This window comes from Sycon ciliatum, chromosome 13, assembly GCF_964019385.1.
Source record: "Sycon ciliatum chromosome 13, ocSycCili1.1, whole genome shotgun sequence".
NCBI lineage: Eukaryota > Metazoa > Porifera > Calcarea > Leucosolenida > Sycettidae > Sycon > Sycon ciliatum.
This window is the reverse complement of record NC_088655.1, coordinates 16,102,680-16,123,947: the sequence shown is the minus strand read 5'-3', so window position 1 is coordinate 16,123,947 and position 21,268 is coordinate 16,102,680. Positions and strand designations below refer to the sequence as shown.

At 46.6% G+C, this 21,268-nt stretch overlaps 2 protein-coding genes across 2 annotated transcripts in view; one reads left to right on the top strand and one right to left on the bottom strand.

The window, feature by feature from the left end:
* Positions 1-7,857, bottom strand: part of LOC135829215 (uncharacterized) — a 59,830-nt gene extending 51,973 nt beyond the window's left edge. Inside the window, exons 1-3 of the mRNA XM_065341621.1 lie at positions 7,759-7,857; positions 7,128-7,220; positions 4,734-4,796 (exon numbers count right to left, since the gene is read on the bottom strand). Of these exons, the coding sequence (XP_065197693.1) occupies positions 4,734-4,796; positions 7,128-7,220; positions 7,759-7,857 (255 nt within the window). The remainder of the gene's footprint in view (positions 1-4,733; positions 4,797-7,127; positions 7,221-7,758) is intronic.
* A 3,163-nt stretch (positions 7,858-11,020) lies between these two features.
* LOC135829214 (uncharacterized) lies at positions 11,021-11,614 on the top strand. Its single transcript, XM_065341620.1, has one exon. It carries the CDS (start codon positions 11,021-11,023, stop codon positions 11,612-11,614), a length of 594 nt encoding a protein of 197 aa, XP_065197692.1.
* The last annotated feature ends 9,654 nt before the right edge of the window (positions 11,615-21,268 follow it).

Sequence of the window (21,268 nt, the reverse complement as noted above, 5' to 3'; positions counted from 1 at the left end):
AAAAATACTCATTTCTGAGCGCTGCAGGTACTTCGTCCGGGGTTTTTGATCTTACGAAATTGGCGCTTTAAATCACGCCTGTGAGCCCGGAGTTTTTCCACTGCACGGTTTTTATTTGCATTCTTGTGTTTTGGTGGAGGTGGTGGTGGTTTCTGGTCGAAAAACCAGTGAATGAAGTTCTCTAGTTTGTCCAGAGTCTCTTCGATGTTAATGTTTTTGAGGTATGAGGTTGGGAAATGTTGAGTGAGATGGTTCTTCAACTGAGCGTTTATTGTGTGCCATGCCTTGGTGTTTTTGGCTGACGGTAGCAGTAGGGACTGCCGGACTTCTACCTTGTCCATGTCCGTTGATTCAGGACATGAAGTAAGACTCATTATGACAGGAGTGGATTCGTGCGGATTGTTCGCAATTCATCTCCAGGAGTCATTGTCTGACCTACAGATGGGCTGAAGTGGCATTGAATCAATCATGGAAGTCGTCCGACCATCCCCGCTACTGCCGTCTGCTTTGGCTGAGGTGGTTGAAAGTGATTTGTAGACCGGGCAGGTCTGTAGATGTCGTGGCAAGTTTTGTTTCCATTTGAGTTTTCTCAAACAGTGTGGACATGTTGTTTCCCGGTCTGATGGTGTAATGGTTGGTGTACTTGCCTCTAAAGTCATTGGAGTCTCGTGTGGTGGTGATGCAGAGACTGCTGACACAGCTCCAGCCTGCGATGCAGCCAATGTTTTGCATTTGTTAGTCCGCATATGTCGTGCAAGGGTTATGTTCTTGTTTGATGGTGGTGTGACATTTCGGACATGTATGATGTTCACCTGTGTCATGCCGTGTACTGGAGTGCTTCCGCTGGCTTGAGGTCAAACCCAACGGATCGTCATATGGCGCAGCAGAATCGTCCAGGGACACAGAGTGTTCGTGTGGTGCGTGCGTAGTGTCTAGGGCTTCATCCTCCTCCCCCTTTCGGAGCCCATGGGTGGCATTTTTCCTATTTGAACTTGAAGCAATTTAAAAGACTCAGGAGAGAGCTAATCTCAAAAGCCTGTGAAAACGCCGAGGCGTAATTTTTTGGAACTGGAGTAAGTTACATTTATAAAGACAGGTAAGTCTAACAAATGAGGACTGAGACCTCTACAACAGGGTTTTTACGCCTGAAAGCAGGTGCATGATTTAACAAGCAGGTTGTCAGTCTAGATTTTATGCGCAGATGGAGAAAAAGCGCAGAATTTTTGTAATGAGATGAAAAGCAGAAATAATAAGAGATAATAAGAAAAGATGAAATGAAAGCCTGCTCACAACCCCGCCCAGCCTTGCGAACTGGGTATGGTGGATTAAGAACCCGGTTCAACGCTCGAGCAAGCGCTCTCCACTCAAGGTGTTCACAGCAACTGATAGGAACTCATATGGGGAAATTATAGAAAAGAAATAATAAGATAAAGAGAATAAATTTCAACGCACCTCAATGAGAGAGAGAGAGAGAGAGAGAGAGAGAGAGAGAGAGAGAGAGAGAGAGAGAGAGAGAGAGAGAGAGACAGAGAGAGACAGAGAGAGACAGAGAGAGACAGAGAGAGACAGAGAGAGACAGAGAGAGACAGAGAGAGAGAGAGAGAGAGAGAGAGAGAGAGAGAGAGAGAGAGAGAGAGAGAGAGAGAGAGAGAGAGAGAGAGAGAGAGAGAGAGAGAGAGAGAGAGAGAGAGAGAGAGAGAGAGAGAGAGAGAGAGAGAGAGAGAGAGAGAGAGAGAGAGAGAGAGAGAGAGAGAGAGAGAGAGAGAGAGAGAGAGAGAGAGAGAGAGAGAGAGAGAGAGAGAGAGAGAGAGAGAGAGATTGAGAGAGAGAGAGATTGAGAGAGAGAGAGTGAGAGAGAGAGAGAGAGAGAGAGAGAGAGAGAGAGAGAGAGAGAGAGAGAGAGAGAGAGAGAGAGAGAGAGAGAGAGAGAGAGAGCGTAATAACAGCAACCAAAAGTAGTGAATAGTCAGAGGAAGTAGGCACACCACAGAATTGAAATTGCCAATGTAGTTGAAATAATAATGTAACGTTACGATCAAGTGAATCCAATACACCATTTTTAACTTCAGGATTAGTCAGAGAAGCAGAAGCAGAGCTTGCTGTGTCCCACCCACTCCACTATCTCCCTGCATTGAACCTGGTAGCAGCTCTTTGTGCACTAAAAAGGCCATTAATGGTCTTCTCAGTATAGTTTGTAGAGAGTGTATTTCATAGAAAACAGTACTTTAGGCTTGCCAACAGAGCTTAACATTTACAAAAACTATCATGAAAGGGTATGAAGGAGTGAATGCAGTCCACTATTGCCATTCATAGGTCACTTACTTGTGCATGCTGCGAAATGACCCAAATATTATTTCGAGGAAAGTTAGAATATACACACGCCCCATGGTGCGTATGTCCAATCAGGTACTGGTGATATACAAGAATAAAAGCGCATGTCACAGAACAGGATAGAGTTAAACTGCATGCAAAATGACAAATGGAGATGAAGAGATCCTTGGGCATGCTGGAAATTTGGGGACATCAATTATCCAGGACAAGACGTTTGGCCAAGTTTCTAGCAATTCTTTTGAGCTTCAAAGTAGGATTACTAGTAATTAGGGGTGAAACGAAGTAGTCGAAGGTTCGAAGGACCTTCGTTCTCCTTTGAAACGAACCTTCGTTTTTGATTCGAACGAAGGTCAACACGGGTTTAGTGCATGCATCAATTCATTGATCTAATGATTGTTGTGCGATGTGCTGAATGCACTAGCACTGTACAGTCGACGAGTCATGCTGTACTACAAGTAGGGGCACGGTCCGCGTGCGCACCGGAACTGAAGAAGTGACAAGTCAGTGAAGAACTGGCCCTGTTCCAGTCACCAGCGTGTTCCCGTTTTGCGTTGGTGTGTAGATCTACCATGGTGTACTCATGGATGACTTTTTTGATTGTATTCGTCGAGTGTTTGGCGCTCTGCTATACTAGTAGTTTTGCTATTTCGATCGTGTTTTCGCTCAGTTATGCTGCTTGTACCAGGAATATAGCTTGCTGTGGCTGCCGTCGATATCTGCTAGTGATGGTGTCTGGAGAACGTTGTAGCAGCGATACGAGTGTAGTGTCATAATTATTTGAATCGAAAATAAAAGTTTCCATCGCTGAAGCCATTGCAGTATTCACTCTCCCAGCAGCAGCGAGAGGGAGCGCAGGATGGCCTGAAATCCTCGTGGCAGGTGAAGTTCCTCACCCAGTGACTATTCACTCTACTCTATCACCAATGCACCCGCTCGATGCGAGCAGATTCTAGTAAGCGAAAAGTACATGTCCAATTAGTAATCGATTTCCACACAAGCTCTTGTACATTGTGCTTTCTCCGGACACAACAACTTACTGATTTTTGAATTGACTTTTCAAGGAGTTACTGTGCTCAACAAATGTGTTCTTTTGGAAGAGAAACACTTCAACACATACAACCGGCATATGTACAATATCTACAGGATCGACTAGTGGGAGTCGAGTCTCAGTCTGGGTCGCCATCGCTCGACTCGTACCACTTCACCGTTCCAAGTAGAATGTCCGTTGACGCGATGTTGTATGTCATGGAGAAGCTTCTAAGCGTCCCTGATCGTCTTCGCTGTTACCCAAATGCCTTCTCCAACTTCTCGGCGGGGACCACGGGAGTGCGCCAGCGCTGGTACTCATTACCGCCTCCGCTCTTGCTCGAGGATGCCCCAGAACAAGAAACACAGGCAACGCCAAACATTTTAACTTTCCTCCGAGGGATATCATAGTCATTCCAGCACTTCCTGACTGCCGCGATCAGATCCCGCTTTCTCCTTTGCGACCAAGGACATATCGTCGAGGCTACTGGAAAAGATGAGATCATCTACGTTGAAGTCTGGGCTCAGCAGTGGCTGAATGACTTCTATTTTGAACTTGTTCATCTTGCTGTGCTACACGAAGTGACGATTGTTACCTCTCTGCGTTTTGGAGTTTTGGCATCTTGTCCGACCTGTTCCCATGGACACAGACGTTTCGGTCATGACGAAGATTTCAAAACCCTAGCTGCTAGTGTTTTTCATTTTCCACTCTTCTCGCTCCTTGGTACCATTGTACTGCTCTGTCAAGTTCTTAGCTAAAAATATCTACGACCAGCAGTCAGCGCAGTGCTTTTCTTCGCATTGCGCCTGATGGACGAAAAATGATAAACATGTTCGCTTTGCTTTGTTTGCAGCGTCAGACACCCTTGCTCTGTGACGACTGTCGGCTCTCCAAAATATGAATGAAGCTTTCCTACGATTCCGAAATATCATGTCTGTGATTCAGGCTTGCAGAATCAGAGACAGAGACTGAAATAACAGCAGCCAAAAGTAGTGAATAGTCACGAAGTTTTCGTTTCCGGAGGAAGTAGGCACACCGGCAGAATTGAAATTGCCAATGTAGTTGAAATATCAATGTAACGTCAGGATCAAGTGAATCCAATAAGCCAATTTCAACTTCAGGATTAGTCAGAGAAGCAGAAGCAGAGCTTGCTGTGTCCAACCCACTCCACTAGCTCCCTGCATTGGACCTGGTAGCAGCCCTTTGTGCACTAAAAATGCTAGCAATGGTCTTCTCAGTATAGTTTGTAGGGAGTGTATTTCATAGAAAACAGTACTTTAGGCTTGCCAACAGAGCTTAACATTTACAAAAAACTATCATTAAAGGGTATGAAGGAGTGAATGCAGTCCACTATTGCCACTCATAGGTCACTTACTGGTGCATGCTCCGGAACAGTGTTAGAAAATTTAGGCGTCCCATCCACCATACGTCCTTTCAGCTGTTGGTGATATACAAGAATATAAGCGCATGTCACAGAACAGGATAGAGTTAGCCTGAAAAATGACACATGGAGATGAAGAGATCCTGGGGCATGCTGGAAATTTGGGGACATCAATTATCCAGGACAAGACGTTTGGCCAAGTTTCTAGCAATTCTTTTGAGCGTCAAAGTATGATTACTAGTAATCGATTTCCACACAAGCTCTTGTACATTGTGCTTTCTCGGGACACAACAACTTACTGATTTTTTGAATTGACTTTTCAAGGAGTTACTATGCTCAACAAATGTGTTCTTTTGGAAGAGAAACACTTCAACACATACAACCGGCATATGTACAATATCTACAGGATCGACTAGTGGGAGTCGAGTCTCAGTCTGGGTCGCCATCGCTCGACTCGTACCACTTAACCGTTCCAAGTAGAATGTCCGTTGACGCGATGTTGTATGTCATGGAGAAGCTTCTAAGTGTCCCTGATCGTCTTCGATGTTACCCGAATGCCTTCTCCAACTTCCCGGTGGGGACCACGGGAGTGCGCCAGCGCTGGTACTCATTACCGCCTCCGCTCTTGCTCGAGGATGCCCCAGAACAAGAAACACAGGCAACGCCAGACATTTTAACTTTCCTCCGAGGGATATCATAGTCATACCAGCACTTCCCGACTGCCGCGATCAGATCCCGCTTTCTCCTTTGCGACCAAGGACACATCGTCGAGGCTACTGGAAAAGATGAGATCATCTACGTTGAAGTCTGGGCTCAGCAGTGGCTGAATGACTTCTATTTTGAACTTGTTCATCTTGCTCTGCTACGCGAAGTGACGATTGTTACCTCTCTGCGTTTTGGAGTTTTGACATCTTGCTCGACCTGTTCCCATGGACACAGACGTTTCGGTCATGACGAAGATTTCAAAACCCTAGCTGCTAGTGTTTTTCATTTTCCACTCTTCTCGCTCCTTGGTACCATTGTACCGCTCTGTCAGGTTCTTAGCTAAAAAATATCTACGACCAGCAGTCAGCGCAGTGCTTTTCTTCGCATTGCGCCTGATGGACGAAAAATGATAAACATGTTCGCTTTGCTTTGTTTGCAGCGTCAGACACCCTTGCTCTGTGACGACTGTCGGCTCTCCAAAATATGAATGAGGCTTTCCTACGATTCCGAAATATCATGTCTGTGATTCAGGCTTGCAGAACCAGAGACAGAGACTGAAATAACAGCAGCCAAAAGTAGTGAATACATGGCCAGCAATCGAGGACATCTGAGAGTTGTAACTTTTGTACTCCTCCAAGGTGTGATTTTTGGCGTGCTGGGCCAAGCACAAGGAAGCCATCTGCAAAAAACTGCAGAAAATGGTTGTTGTTTGATCCTTTGGTGTAATCTTTGTTTCTAGTCGAAGCTAGTTGCTGTTTGGAGCAGAAACGCTGAAATTGACTATTTTCTGCATGTACTCATACATGTACTCATGTACTCAGGCATGCAGTCTCACTCGTATTTTAGCTCTTTTTCTGAAATGGATGCTGCTCTGCGCCCCTTGGTGAACATTTCCTGCGCTCGTGGAGCAGCTGAAAAGGACCACTGGTATGTCTGGTTCCTGGTTTGAAAGTGGAGAGTCGACTTTTGTGCCTTGAAAAAGGAGTAGAGAGCGATAAAGGTACGTCTGTGGCCTATTTTTGAGTGCTCCTCGTACATTTTTGATCGTGATAGAATTTCTCAGACCAAAGTCAGACCAAAGTCAGCGCGATGATGGCCGTACAGTTTTCTTGTGGATTTTTTAGTTGTTTCATCTCGTATCTATGTCAGTATCGTGATGGTGAAGTGGAGAGGGTGATTTTCTTTCTCTAGGCTTCGTTCGGCCGACTTTGCTTCGTCCTCGTTGAAAAGTGATCCTGAAAAAAAGGTCGATTCGCAAAATTATGTTGATTTTCAATGTACGTGGTGACATGCGATTGCTGGCTATGAGTCACGAAGTTTTCGTTTCCGGAGGAAGTAGGCACACCAAAAGAATGGAAATTGCCAGTGTAGTTGAAATAATAATGTAACGTTACGATCAAGTGAATCCAATACACCATTCTCAACTTCAGGATTAGTCAGAGAAGCAGAAGCAGAGCATGGTGTGCCCCACCCACTCCACTATCTCCCTGCATTGGACCTGGTAGCAGCCCTTTGTGCACTAAAAAAGCCATCAATGGTCTTCTCAGTATAGTTTGTAGAGAGTGTATTTCATAGAAAACAGTACTTTAGGCTTGCCAACAGAGCTTAACATTTACAAAAACTATCATGAAAGGGTATGAAGGAGTGAATTCAGTCCACTATTGCCATTCATAGGTCACTTACCTGTAAATACTGCTGCGGAAGCATGTGCGAATAAGAATGTGGAGGATCAGTAGAGTATATAGGCTCCCCATGGGGCGTATATCCAATCAGGTACTGGTGATATACAAGAATAAAAGCGCATGTCACAGAACAGGATAGAGTTAAACTGCATGCAAAATGACAAATGGAGATGAAGAGATCCTAAGGCATGCTGGAAATTTGGGGACATCAATTATCCAGGACAAGACGTTTGGCCAAGTATCTAGCAATTCTTTTGAGCTGCAAAGTAGGATTACTAGTAATCGATTTCCACACAAGCTCTTGTACATTGTGCTTTCTCGGGACACAACAACTTACTGATTTTTTGAATTGACTTTTCAAGGAGTTACTATGCTCAACAAAAGTGTTCTTTGGAAGAGAAACACTTCAACACATACAACCGGCATATGTACAATATCTACAGGATCGACTAGTGGGAGTCGAGTCTCAGTCTGGGTCGCCATCGCTCGACTCGTACCACTGAACCGTTCCAAGTAGAATGTATGTTGACGCGATGTCGTATGTTGAAACGTTCTCCGTTTGTTAGTGTTTGCCTTCGTTTTACATGTATTACTCAGTATGTCATAATTGGACACTGCTCGAATATTCTTACCTTGTGCATTTCACTATTTGCAACGCGACTCCACTGCTTCAGTTTTCGTTCTATCTCTTTGACAGGGGCAGCAACCACCCTTCTGGTGGGTGCCAGCATCCTCCGGCAGTTGCCACCGTGGAACTCTAGAATACATTCTTGTTCTTCAATATTTAGAAATCTGCCTTTCTAGCTCTTCGCTGTTTGAATTATTATTTATTCCCGTAGCTATGCAGAAGACGTTACTTCAGTAACGTCTGGCGCTAGCCAGGGTCCACACAGCTTTAATTTGGTGTTTGTTTGTGTGTTTGTTTGTTTGTGTCACGCCTGGCGCTATCCGTATCTGACGGCAAAAAAGCATAGGATGTTATAAATTTTTCAATTCTCCTTTTTTTCAGGCATATCCTGGGATTCGAACCCGCACTATCGCCCTACATGCATTCCCCCATACACTTCGCATTCATACCCATTCTTCCAAGTTGCGTTACGTTATTATCTTGCGTTTGAAAGCCCTATTTGAATATTGCGGGAAGCTGTATGTGGCCAGCTGTGTTTGATGGTACGGTACGGTACGGGAGACGGTGTCGTATTACCCTCGATCGTACCTGTCCCGTCCCTATCCCCTACCGTACCGTGCCATCAAAGACGGCTGGCCACAATGCATATAACTCAAATAGGGCTTTCAAATGCAAGATCACAATGTGAAACAACTTGGAAGAATTAGTATGTATGCGAAGTGCATCGGGGGATGAATGCAGGGCGCGCGATAGTGCGGGTTCGAATCCCAGGTTATGTCTAAAAAAAAGGAATTTTTTAAAGAATTTATAACATCCCTATGCTTTTTTTTGTCTAGGTCATCAAGGCAAAAAAGCATAGCGTAGGGCCCTGAGCTTCCAAGCTCTCTCGTTTGTGCTGTGTCTTGCTGCACTCGGTTTTCACTTTTTGCATGTCCGCGTGTGTACTGATGACATCACGCATTATTTTCTGTCACATGTTTTGCTTTGCGCGTGTTGTTCAAATTGTCTGAATTGCGCTCGCTTGCTGGTTTTCTTTGCTTGCTGTTTGCTTTGCCAGTCAAGCGCGGGGACGCTACAGTGTCATCCTCCTTGGCAGTGTGTCCGGTGCGGGGCCGGGTACGTGCGTCCCCAGCTCTCCAATGTTTGTTCTTTTTCGTTAGATTCTTCAATGGAGTTTGGAGATCATGTTTTGGAATACAGTCTTGGAAATAGATCGATGCGCAAATGGTTGTTTCTAATGTAAGTGTGGGTTTGCGAGGGAACCGGTAAAACATTTGGTCCTTCGAGCCTGATGCGACAGGTTTCGACTGGTAGTGTCAGCGATGGCGATGGCGTTTCCGCCACCGCCAGAGTTTGTAACTCGTAGTTTTACGCCACGTCATTATGATACAAGCGTGGGTGAAACTCCTGCTGAAGACCACTAGAAGGCGTTACTTCATCGCAGAACGAACGTTCGTAGACGCCACACATGGATAAGTAACCGCTTGCGAACACTGATCGCTTCTTCGTCGCCGTCTCGCCGATATTTGCAGCCTTATGTCCGTGAATAGGAATTTGTATGGTCAGAGCTGAATTCGGTTCTGGAGAGTATGCGCAGCATGTTAGAATCTCAAGAGAGTGAGCAACTGTTGAATGATTTGGTTGAATGGGAAGCGAAATTTGATAAAGAGAGTATTGGTGTGATGGCTGCTGCTGGGGCGATTTTGGATTCGCTTGTTGAGTCTGTTTCTGGCCAAGTGACATCAGTTCAACAATCAGCAGTCGCTGAACAGGTCACCACCGCTAACACCACCGCACATTGGGCCTGTACGATTGATACCAGCACCACGCACACGTCCAACACCACCACCAAAGCCAAGTAGTCTGAGCAGCAGACTAAGTGTGACGTCAGTTGGTTATAGTGCTCCTGCCAGTAGACTTTCTGAGTGGTCTCCTGAACCGGAATCTGCTGTCGACCCCCATGTTAGCGATTGGCTTGCCAGTATGCAATGGCCACATGGAGTAAGTGCTTTTCACCATCTGAAGCCCCTAGAGCTGCCCAGATTTAGTGGCAGTACCCAGTAGTTTGTACGTTGGAAACAAACATTTAAGCGCCTCGTGGACGAGGACCGCTTCGTCTCTGACGAATATAAACTGGCACGACTGAAGGAGGCTCTGCAGGGTAGCTTGGCCGAAGATATTATCGCGGATATGTTCGACAGTCCGGGTGCATACACGGCACGGTCTGGATGGAGCTTGAGCGCTGGTTTGGTGGTTCCAATCGCCATCTTGCCTTGCAAGAGAGGGAGATTCTGAATCACCCGCGCATTGCCTCTGACAGGGACACCGAGTCTGTGCGGAAGTTTTCGGTAAACCGGCGGAATGTGCTATTGAACCCGGAACTTGCTGGCGAGTGTCCTGGACGAGAGCTATTCATCAGTGCACTGGAGAAGCTGCCCAGAAACATGGTTGTAAGGTTCTATGAGCAGCACCCTGACAACATGTGCCACGTCAACGCGCTTTCCCTGACGCTGATTAAACGAGTCCTGAATGCCAAGAGAGCTGATGATTTGCTGACGCCAGTTGCAGCCATGTCACTAGATGGCAGGAACAAGCGCAGGCCTCCACCAGTTCCACCCAGACAGAGGAACGCTACAGCTAACAGATATGCTTTATGAATTTCGCAGTCCAGCACGTTTCAGCGCAGCCCTCCCGCCTTCAGCCCGAGAACTTCTCATTGTGGAGTCGTCTAGTACGCGTCACAGCTTGGTGCTTTCGCTTCATAGCTCGTCGCAGACGCCCTACTTCTGGCACGAGAGGGATGCCAACGCCACCACTGCTACCGCACAAGCCGCGCTATCGTCAGTCGAGATCGAGCGATTGGAGAATTACCGGTACGCTACAGCTCAGAAGGATGCATACCCTGAGTCTCACCGTCAAGTGACTTTCGAGAAGGGTCTGGCAGCTACTGATCTGCTATTGCGACTGCAACCTGTAGTAGACAAGGATTGGACCCACAAGTCATATGTGTCGGCGGACGCCTCAAGACGGCTAGTCATCTGCCAGAGTGCTCGCGGCATGCCGTCATCTTGCCACTGCAACACCGGATTACGCAGTTGATTGTTGCGGACGAGGACCACAAGCATGGTCATAGTGTTGGTCCGAATCATCTGCTGGCTAACCTGATGCAGTGATTCTGCATAGTGCGTGGCAAAGTTGTAACGCGTTCGCATCGTGCTAATTGTGTCTCCTGCCGTAAGAAATGGGCAGCAGCAGCGTCGCAGAAGATGGCTCCGCTACCTCTGTTCCGTACAACTCCGCCGTACCGTGCGTTCTCGAGAGTGGGAATCGATTATGCCGGCCCATTCCTGACAAAGCAAGGTCGTGGGAAGAGTCAGCTCAAGCGCTATGTCTGTGTAGTCACGTGCCTACAGTCAAGAGCCTGCCACCTGGTGATGTCATACGGCATGGACACGGATTCATTCTTGTTGGCGTTCACAAGATTTTGCAAACGCTGTGGAGTTCCAACAGAAGTTGTGTCCGACAATGGGACACACTTTGTAGCTGGAGAGCGTGAGCTTCGAGAAGCAGTCAAAGCTCTGGATTGCAGCCAAGTGACTGAGTACATGGCCAGTCATAGTATTCACTGGCATTTCAATCCCCCGGCAGCGCCTCACTTTGGTGGTGTATTTGAGAGTATGGTGAAAGCTGCAAAGCGCGCTATGATGTCTACACTATCGCAAGTCAGTCTCACCGACGAAGAGTTACTGACAGCAATGGTGGTAGCTGAAGGCCTGCTTAACTCTCGGCCGCTAACAGCTGTACCTTCCGATGCGCAGGATCCATCGCCTCTCACACCGTCGCACTTCGTGTTGGAGTAGAAAATGCTGACGTCGCGGATGGGCGAACTTTCCTGCACAGGTGTAAGTTTGGTCGTGTTTCAGCATGGTGGAGTGGAAAACTTCAAAAAAATCTTTTCAAGAAAACCTAAGAACGAAGATGGGGGACATGTTTCAGTCCTGGTAGTCAACAATACACTTTGTTCTGCAGCGTTGGGAGTAGTATTGGAGTAGAAATTGCTGAGGAGGCGGCGCGGAGGGGGAGCTTTCTGCGCAGGTATGACTTCAGCCGTATTTCAGCATTGTCGAGTGGAAAAATTCAAAAAGGTTTATTTCAAGAAAACCCCAAAAGGAAGATGGGGGACATGTCCTCAGCGCTAGAAGAGGTGTTGTACTATCTGCAGGTGTATAGTTCTGGCCAATTGAGGACGTAGCTGGCTGTTTTGTCAGCGCTTGTAAATTGGCTATTTTCAAGACGATCATTTGTGGCGTCACGGGGGTGATGGCCCTCGTCTTCTGGAATCCTGGCGTGGCTAAGCGGTACTGCTCCAGGAACTCTTTAGGTGAGGCAATGTTGGCTTGATGAAGTTTTGTTCATAGCTCGTTCGCATACGCTGTGACGTGACTCGTTTCCAGACCCATAAAATAATGTGATATTTCGGCCATTTTTGAGGGGTATGCAAGCTTCAAGGTTCCCTTCAGAAACTTTGTCAAGGGCTTTGCACAATCGAACTACACCCCAAAGGGAACATACCTGCAAATTTGAGTGAAATCGGAGAGATCCACTGACTTTTGGAGAGATCCACATACTTTGGTATTCTCAGACATGCTCTCTTAACATTTACAATAACTATCATGAAGGAGTAGGATTATTGCCATTCATAGATCACTTACATATTGTTCATGCATGTAACCACTCCCGCTAGTCGACCGTCCACTGTCAAAACCACCTTGTTGAAATTGGTACGTCGGGTTTAAGGGCGCCGCGGCACCTGCTACCCCCGTGGTAACCTGCATGCAAAATGACAAATGAACATTAAGAGATCCTAGGACATGCTGGAAATTTGGGGACATCAATTATCCAGGACAAGGCGTTTGGCAAAGTATCTACTACCTCCGACAAGCGAAACTTGGCGCGTTTTTTACTTCAAATTACTAGAAATAACTCTCACTTTACAATCAAAACTAATGATTGACTCACCAAAATTCAACTTTGTATTGCTCAACAAGGACATTAGAGACATCTGTTCGCCTGAATCACTCTCCTTTGATTCAGAGATCGCAGTTTCGTCTGGAGAGGAATTGTTCCTGTTTTGAGACGAAAGTGCGACTAAAGCGGATTCAGTTGCAGCAAGTACCTCTGTTGTAATCGCTCTGAAAATCTCGATGTCGCTCCTGTGTGCTGTGCTAGAGCCACGGTGTCAAGGGTAGTCGTTTCCACCGCCACTGTCCAGGTTGACGTGGTAAGAACTGTGCAACACCTCCACATGCGCCTGGACTCGAACAGTTTTGCCTGGTATTCTCGCCAACTGTCCAACATTGCCTGCAGCAATTCCTGGCGATCGCTCTGGTGGCTTTCGAAAGACTCTAGGATTGTTTGGCATGGACGTATGGACTCTGTGCTGGCGGAGTGACCAAGTGGAGAGAGAGAGAGAACTCCTTGGTTTTCCATTGCAACGCGAAAGCACGACGATTCTCCTTCGCAGAAGGGACGCGCGCACTGTTTTGCTGGTACACGAGAGACTGGCTTGCCTCTGACTATGTCTGAGCCATGTGCCACTCACCAGCCCGTCGCTTGGCTTCCTGCAACTGGTTGCATGGAGCTACAAGTAGGTCGTACGAGTACCTCACAGCCTTGTGAAGTTGTGGTACCAAAACAAAAAAAATAACAACAAAAAACGCGCCAAGTTTCGCTTGTCGGAGGTAGTAGCAATTCTGTTGAACTTCGAAGTAGGATTGCTAGTAATCTATTTCCACACAATTTCTAGTACATTGTACTTCCTCCGGAAACAAAAACTTCGTGACTTGTTGACATGACTTTTCAAGGAGTTACTACGGAGGATTAGCAAGACGAAATTCGCGTTCGCGTTCGCAAACATTTTTCAGTTCGCGAACTGGATTGCGAACTTTCGCATTTTTCGTTCGGAAAAGTAGTCGGAACACGAATCGTGGATTCGTGTCAGGGCAGTCATAAATTTACCACGCTGTACTGCCTACGTCGTGTCAACATCATGCATGTGCGAATTCTGTTTGCTAATCCTTCTCATAACGCGAATTCCGTCACTGAGTTCGACTTTCTTTGGAGAGCGAACGCGAACGCGAATTTCGTCTTGCTAATCCTCCGCACTGTGTTCAACAAAAGTGTTCTTTTGGAAGAGAAACACTTTAACGCATACAACCGGCATATCTAAAATATCTACAGGATCGACTAGTGGGAGTCGAGTCTCAGTCTGGGTCGCCATCGCTCGACTCGTACCACTTAACCGTTCCAAGTGGCAGGTCGATCGACCCGATGTCGTATGTCATTGAGAAGCTCGTCAGCGTCCTTGATCGTCTTTGCTGTTACCTGAATGCATTCTCCAACATCATGGTAGAGATCATGGTAGCGCTGCAGCACTGGTACTTATTACCGCCTCCGCTCTCGCTCGAAAATGTCCCAGAACAATTAACACAGGCAACGCCACACATTTCAAATTCCCTCCGAGAAATATCCTAGTCGTACAAGCACTTCCAAACTGCCACGATCAGATTCCGCCTTCTAGTTTGCGACCAAGGACACATCGTTAAGGCTAGTGGAAAGGGCGAGATCATTCACGTTGAGGTCTAGGCTATGCAGTGGCTGAATGACTTCATTTTTTCTTCTTTTTTTTACTATTGAAACAGTCCTACTGGAAAACAGGTGGAGAACAAAAAGGAACAAAGAAAAGGACAAAACACAGGGGATGTATGGACGACATGCCGATGTGCTGGGAGTAATTCAACTGACCAGAGGTCTTGATGTCAGCGTTGCAACTAGGCATCAAAAAATTGGGGGGGGGGGATGCACAAGAGCAACTGCAAAACAAACTGAAGCTATAGAATACCACAAAAATATTAACTTCGTCCGAAACAATAAGAAAATAATGACACTCAAAAGCGCTAATTACGAAATTAAGAAAAAGGGAAATCAAAAACCACATAGCTCTAAAGCTGCACCAAATAATAAATATTTTAAATTATAACTAAAGGGGGTGAAAAACCAAGAAATCATAACAAACAAAACAAACTAATAATAAAAGTAAATGAAGCCCAATATCATCAGCATAGCCGAACCAAGGAACATGACCCGTGCAACAATCTAGAATTTATCCGTAGACGTTGGTAGCCATCCACCAGTGTTGGTGCGTGAGGTGCTTATGAACATCTTTTTTGAAGGTCGCTTCAAGCTGAGTGTAGCCCTGACAATATCGCTTGGCAAGCTGTTCCATACTGAGATGACAGAAAACGGGAAGGAGCGAGAAGGATAGGCTGGTGCTCTCCTGTCCAGGACTTGCTGCAGCTGCAAATGGTGCTGCTGGCCAGGAGGGGGTTGACTCCGGGTGTGCCGAGCTTCTACACGGTTGGCTGGAGGGGGACCATGGCGATGAGCTGGGGTGGTCCTGGGGTGCACTGGAGCTTATACAGGTATACCAGCACAGATACAATCCGACGGTGCCGGCACAGGCTTTGGAGAAGGGCACCAGGACCAATAATGGCCATTGCATGGTTCTGCAACCGGTCGAGTCAGGTCACGTGGCTGGATGCAGCTCCCATCCACACAAGGGGAGCATACTCAAGGACAGGTCGGACAACTCCCTTGTACTGTGAAACCTGTTTAACTCAAGGGACGAGAAAAGTGGTCGCCATGGCCAGGTGGACTTCTTATCCAGGTTCAGTGGGTCACGTGACCATACCCAAATGTGATACATCATTTTGTTCAGTGCATCGCAGTGCACGCATCTATGCTACTCTAGCACGACTCATGTGCCTGGAGTCCTCAGACCTGTCAAATGTCGTGCATGCACCATGTACATCTACACTTCCTGCACTGATGTGTAGATCTACCATGCCTGGTGCACCATGCAATGCGTCCCTTACATGAGTAACACTGTGCTACGCGGTCGCGGGTGGGTGGTTGTCGGTCGCGTTGAGCGAGTTGTCGCCTTATCCGAGGTGTTTTGAACGTGAATGCGTCCGTGACAAGGAAAAGTGGTCGCCATGGTCGAGTGGCCGCCATATCCGAGTGGTCGCCATTACCGGTTTTACTGTACACTGCACAAAGCCGGCCATGGTAATCTAACACAATGCAAGCCCGACGGAGAACACCCAGTTTCTGGCAGCCACATGTCGCAATCGAGTGCAAGTGATCTCGGACTGACAGCTTGCCGTCAAATGTCACTCCAGCTATTGTGAACTTGTTCATCTTGCTCTGCTGCATGAAGTGACGACTGTCACATCTCTGTGTTTCGGAGTTTTGAAATCTTGCCGACCTGTTCCCATCCAGACAGACGTTTCGGGGATGGCGAAGATTTCAAAACGCTAGCTGCTATTGTGTTTCATTTTCCACTCCTCTTGCTCCTCAGTGCCATTGTCCTGCTCTGTCAAGTTCTGACCTAACAAAATAGCTACGACGAGCAGAGAGCGTAGTGCTTTTCTTCCCATTGCGCCTGATGGACGAAAAATGAAAAAACATGTTCGTTTTGATTTGTCTGCAGCGTCGACACCCTTGCTTTGCGACGACTGTCGGCTCTCCAAAATATAAATCATGCGTGTATATGATTCCGAAATGTCATGTCAGTGTTTGAAGCTGGCAAAACCAGAGAGAGAGTGAAATAACAGCAGCGAAAAGTAGTGAAAAAAGTCTCGAAGTTTTTGTTTCCGGAGGAAGTAGGCACACACCAACATAATTGTATTTGCCAATGTAGTTGAATTATTAAAGTAACGTTACGATCAAGTGAATCCAATACACCATTTTCAACTTCAGGATTAGTCAGAGAAGCAGGAGCAGAGCATGCTGTGTCCCACCCACTCCACTAGCTCCCTGCATTGGACCTGGTAGCAGCCCGTTGTGCACTAAAAAGGCCATCAATGGTCTTCTTAGTATAGTTTGTAGGGAGTGTATTTCATAGAAAACAGTACTTTAGGCTTGCCAACAGAGCTTAACATTTACAAAAACTATCATGAAAGGGTATGAAGGAGTGAATGCAGTCCACTATTGCCATTAATAGGTCACTTACCGGTGCCTGCTGCGGAAGCGTGTAAGAAACTACAGGCGCTGCATTCTGCGTATGTCCACTCAGCTGTTGGTGATATACAAGAATAAAAGCGCATGTCACAGAACAGGATAGAGTTAACCTGCAAAATGACAAATGGAGATGAAGAGATCCTAGGGCATGCTGGAAATTTGGGGACATCAAATATCCAGGACAAGACGTTTGGCCAAGTATCTAGCAATTCTTTTGAGCTTCAAAGTATGATTACTAGTAATCGATTTCCACACAAGCCCTTATACATTGTGCTTTCTCCGGACACAACAACTTACTGATTTTTTGAATTGACTTTTCAAGGAGTTACTGTGCTCAACAAAAGTGTTCTTTTGGAAGAGAAACACTTCAACACATACAACCGGCATATGTACAATATCTACAGGATCGACTAGTGGGAGTCGAGTCTCAGTCTGGGTCCCCATCGCTCGACTCGTACCACTTAACTGTTCCAAGTAGAATGTCTGTTGACGCGATGTTGTGTGTCATGGAGAAGCTTCTAAGCGTCCCTGATCGTCTTCGCTGTTACCCGAATGCCTTCTCCACCTTCTCGGTGGGGACCACGGGAGTGTGCCAGCGCTGGTACTCATTACCGCCTCCGCTCTTGCTCGAGGATGCCCCAGAACAAGAAACACAGGCAATGCCAAACATTTTAACTTTCCTCCGAGGGATATCATAGTCATACCAGCACTTCCCGACTACCGAGGTCTGATCTCGCCTTCTCCTTTGCGACCAAGGACACATCGTCGAGGCTACTGGAAAAGATGAGATCATCTACGTTGAAGTCTGGGCTCAGCAGTGGCTGAATGACTTCTATTTTGAACTTGTTCATCTTGCTGTGCTACGCGAAGTGACGATTGTTACCTCTCTGCGTTTTGGAGTTTTGACATCTTGCCCGACCTGTTCCCATGGACACAGACGTTTCGGTCATGACAAAGATTTCAAAACCCTAGCTGCTAGTGTTTTTCATTTTCCACTCTTCTCGCTCCTCGGTACCATTGTACCGCTCTGTCAAGTTCTTAGCTAAAAAATAGCCACGACCAGCAGTCAGCGCAGGGTTTTCACATTGCGCCTGATGCACGAAAAATGATAAACATGTTCGCTTTGCTTTGTTTGCAGCGTCAGACACCCTTGCTCTGTGACGACTGTCGGCTCTCCAAAATATGAATGAGGCTTTCCTACGATTCCGAAATATCATGTCTGTGAAACAGGCTTGCAGAACCAGAGACAGAGACTGAAATAACAGCAGCCAAAAGAAGTGAATAGTCACGAAGTTTTCGTTTCCGGAGGAAGTAGGCACACCGGCAGAATTTTAATTGCCAATGTAGTTGAAATATCAATGTAACGTCAGGATCAAGTGAATCCAATACACCATTTTCAAATTCAGGATTAGGCAGAGAAGCAGAAGCAGAGCTTGCTGTGTCCCACCCACTCCACTAGCTCCCTGCATTGGACCTGGTAGCAGCCCATTGTGCACTAAAAACTTAGTAAAAAGGCCATCAATGGTCTTCTCAGTATAGTTTGTAGAGAGTATATTTCATAGAAAACAGTACTTTAGGCTTGCCAACAGAGCTTAAGAGAGCATGTCTGAGAATACCAAAGTATGTGTGCAAGTGGATCTCTCCGATTTCGCTCAAAATTTGCAGGTAGGTTCCCTTTGGGGTGTGGATCGATTGGGCAAAGCCCTTGAAAAAGTTTCTGAAGGGAACCTTGAAATTTGCATACCCCTCAAAAATGGCCGAAATATCACATTATTAATGGGTCTAGAAACGAGTCACGCCACAGCGTATACGAACAAGCTATGAACAAAACTCCATCAAGCCAACATTGCCTCACCTTAGAAGAGTTCCTGGAGCAGTACCGCTTAGCCACGCCAGCATCCCAGAAGACGAGGTCCATCACCCCCTGACGCCACAAATGATCGTCTTGAAAATAGCCAATTTACAAGCGCTGGCAAAACAGCCAGCTACGTCCTCAATTGGCCAGAACTATACACCGGCAGATAGTAGAACACCTCTTCTAGCGCTGAGGACATGTCCCCCATCTTCCTTTTGGGGTTTTCTTGAAATAAACTTTTTTGAATTTTTCCACTCGACCATGCTGAAATACGGCCAAAGTCATACCTGCGCAGGAAAGCTCGCCCCTCCGTGACGTCTCCTCAGCAATTTCTACTCCAACACTACTCCCAAGGCCGCAGAACAAAGTGTAGTGTTGACTCTGACAAGGAAAAGCAGCGGTGATCACTTGTCACTCCAAACGACAAGCTTCTCCTTGCGCCACCAATAATTTTTTGTGCGACTGTTGATGCAAAAGTGACTGAAGGCCTGAGCGCAGTTTTTGAATTTTATTGCAAGATGCACGGTGAGATCGCGTGCTCTGTGACGTAGGATGACGCTTCCTGCATCACGATACGCAGCCATCGATCGCGAACGTGTCTGGAACGCTACTCGGAACAGACCATGATGGCAGAGGTGAGATGAGCTGCATTTCCTGCTTGATCTGCTAAAAAAAACCCCAAACTGTCCTAGGAGTGGTGCAATGGCAGCAAGTCGTTGAAATATGCCCCCGTACAGCATGGACAGTTATTCGTCTTTCACACTTACCTCCTGCAATCCCGAACATAGTCCAACAGTAAAAGTCCCTAGTTTTCATGTCGATGCTCGACAAAAGCGGCTAGATCGGTCCCTTTGTGTTGACTGGCACGCGAGCAGCACTGGTTGCACGCACTTGTCGCGTGAACTGCATGAGAGATTTCTTACGTCATAAAGAATGTGATTTCATCATCATTTCCCTGGTCTTCGACCTACATGGTCAGGGAAAGTCCCGGTTCATAGGCCTACAGCACGGTCAGCGTGTTCTTGAGAGCAGTAACAACACAAGTGTGATCACTTCCAGACCAACGCCACAGCCACGGGCGTTCAAGGCGAGTAACAAGCGCACTTGACAAAGGTCACTCTGAAATTTCGTGAGCCGTGGGCCACACGACTTGGCATTCTTGCGTCACAAGGCACGTGATTTCACCGTGCATCTTGCAATAAAATTCAAAATCTGCGCTCAGGCCTTCAGTCACTTTTGCATCAACAGTCGCACAAAAAATTATTGGTGGCGCAAGGAGAAGCTCGTCGTTTGGAGTGACAAGTGATCACCGCTGCTTTTCCTTGTCAGAGTCAACACTACACTTTGTTCTGCGGCCTTGGGAGTAGTGTTGGAGTAGAAATTGCCGAGGAGACGTCGCGGAGGGGCGAGCTTTCCTGCGCAGGTATGACTTTGGCCGTATTTCAGCATGGTCGAGTGGAAAAATTCAAAAAAGTTTATTTCAAGAAAACCCCAAAAGGAAGATGGGGGACATGTCCTCAGCGCTAGAAGAGGTGTTCTACTATCTGCCGGTGTATAGTTCTGGCCAATTGAGGACGTAGCTGGCTGTTTTGCCAGCGCTTGTAAATTGGCTATTTTCAAGACGATCATTTGTGGCGTCAGGGGGTGATGGACCTCGTCTTCTGGGATGCTGGCGTGGCTAAGCGGTACTGCTCCAGGAACTCTTCTAAGGTGAGGCAATGTTGGCTTGATGGAGTTTTGTTCATAGCTTGTTCGTATACGCTGTGGCGTGACTCGTTTCTAGACCCATAAATAATGTGATATTTCGGCCATTTTTGAGGGGTATGCAAATTTCAAGGTTCCCTTCAGAAACTTTTCAAGGGCTTTGCCCAATCGATCCACACCCCAAAGGGAACCTACCTGCAAATTTTGAGCAAAATCGGAGAGATCCACTTGCACACATACTTTGGTATTCTCAGACATGCTCTCTTAACATTTACAAAAACAATCATGAAAGGGTATGAAGGAGTGAATGCAGTCCACTATTGCCATTAATAGGTCACTTACCTGTACCTGCTGCGGAGCAGTGTAATACCCTCCATGCGCTGCATACTGCGTCTGTCCACTCAGCTGTTGGTGGTATACAAGAATAAAAGCGCATGTCACAGAACAGGATAGAGTTAACCTGCAAAATGACAAATGGAGATGAAGAGATCCTAGGGCATGCTGGAAATTTGGGGACATCAATTATCCAGGACAAGACGTTTGGCCAAGTATCTAGCAATTCTTTTGAGCTTCAAAGTATGATTACTAGTAATCGATTTCCACACAAGCTCTTGTACATTGTGCTTTCTCCGGACACAACAACTTACTGATTTTTTGACATGACTTTTCAAGGAGTTACTGTGCTCAACAAAAGTGTTCTTTTGAAAGAGAAACACTTTAACACATACAACCGGCATATGTACAATATCTACAGGATCAACTAGTGGGAGTCGAGTCTCAGTCTGGGTCTCCATCGCTCGACTCGTACCACTTAACTGTTCAAAGTAGAATGTCTGTTGACGCGATGTTGTATGTCATGGAGAAGCTTCTAAGC

What these genes read in the sequence shown, in the direction of transcription:
- LOC135829214 (XM_065341620.1), top strand. Translation starts at nt 11,021, where the DNA reads ATGGCTCCGCTACCTCTGTTCCGTACAACTCCGCCGTACCGTGCGTTC.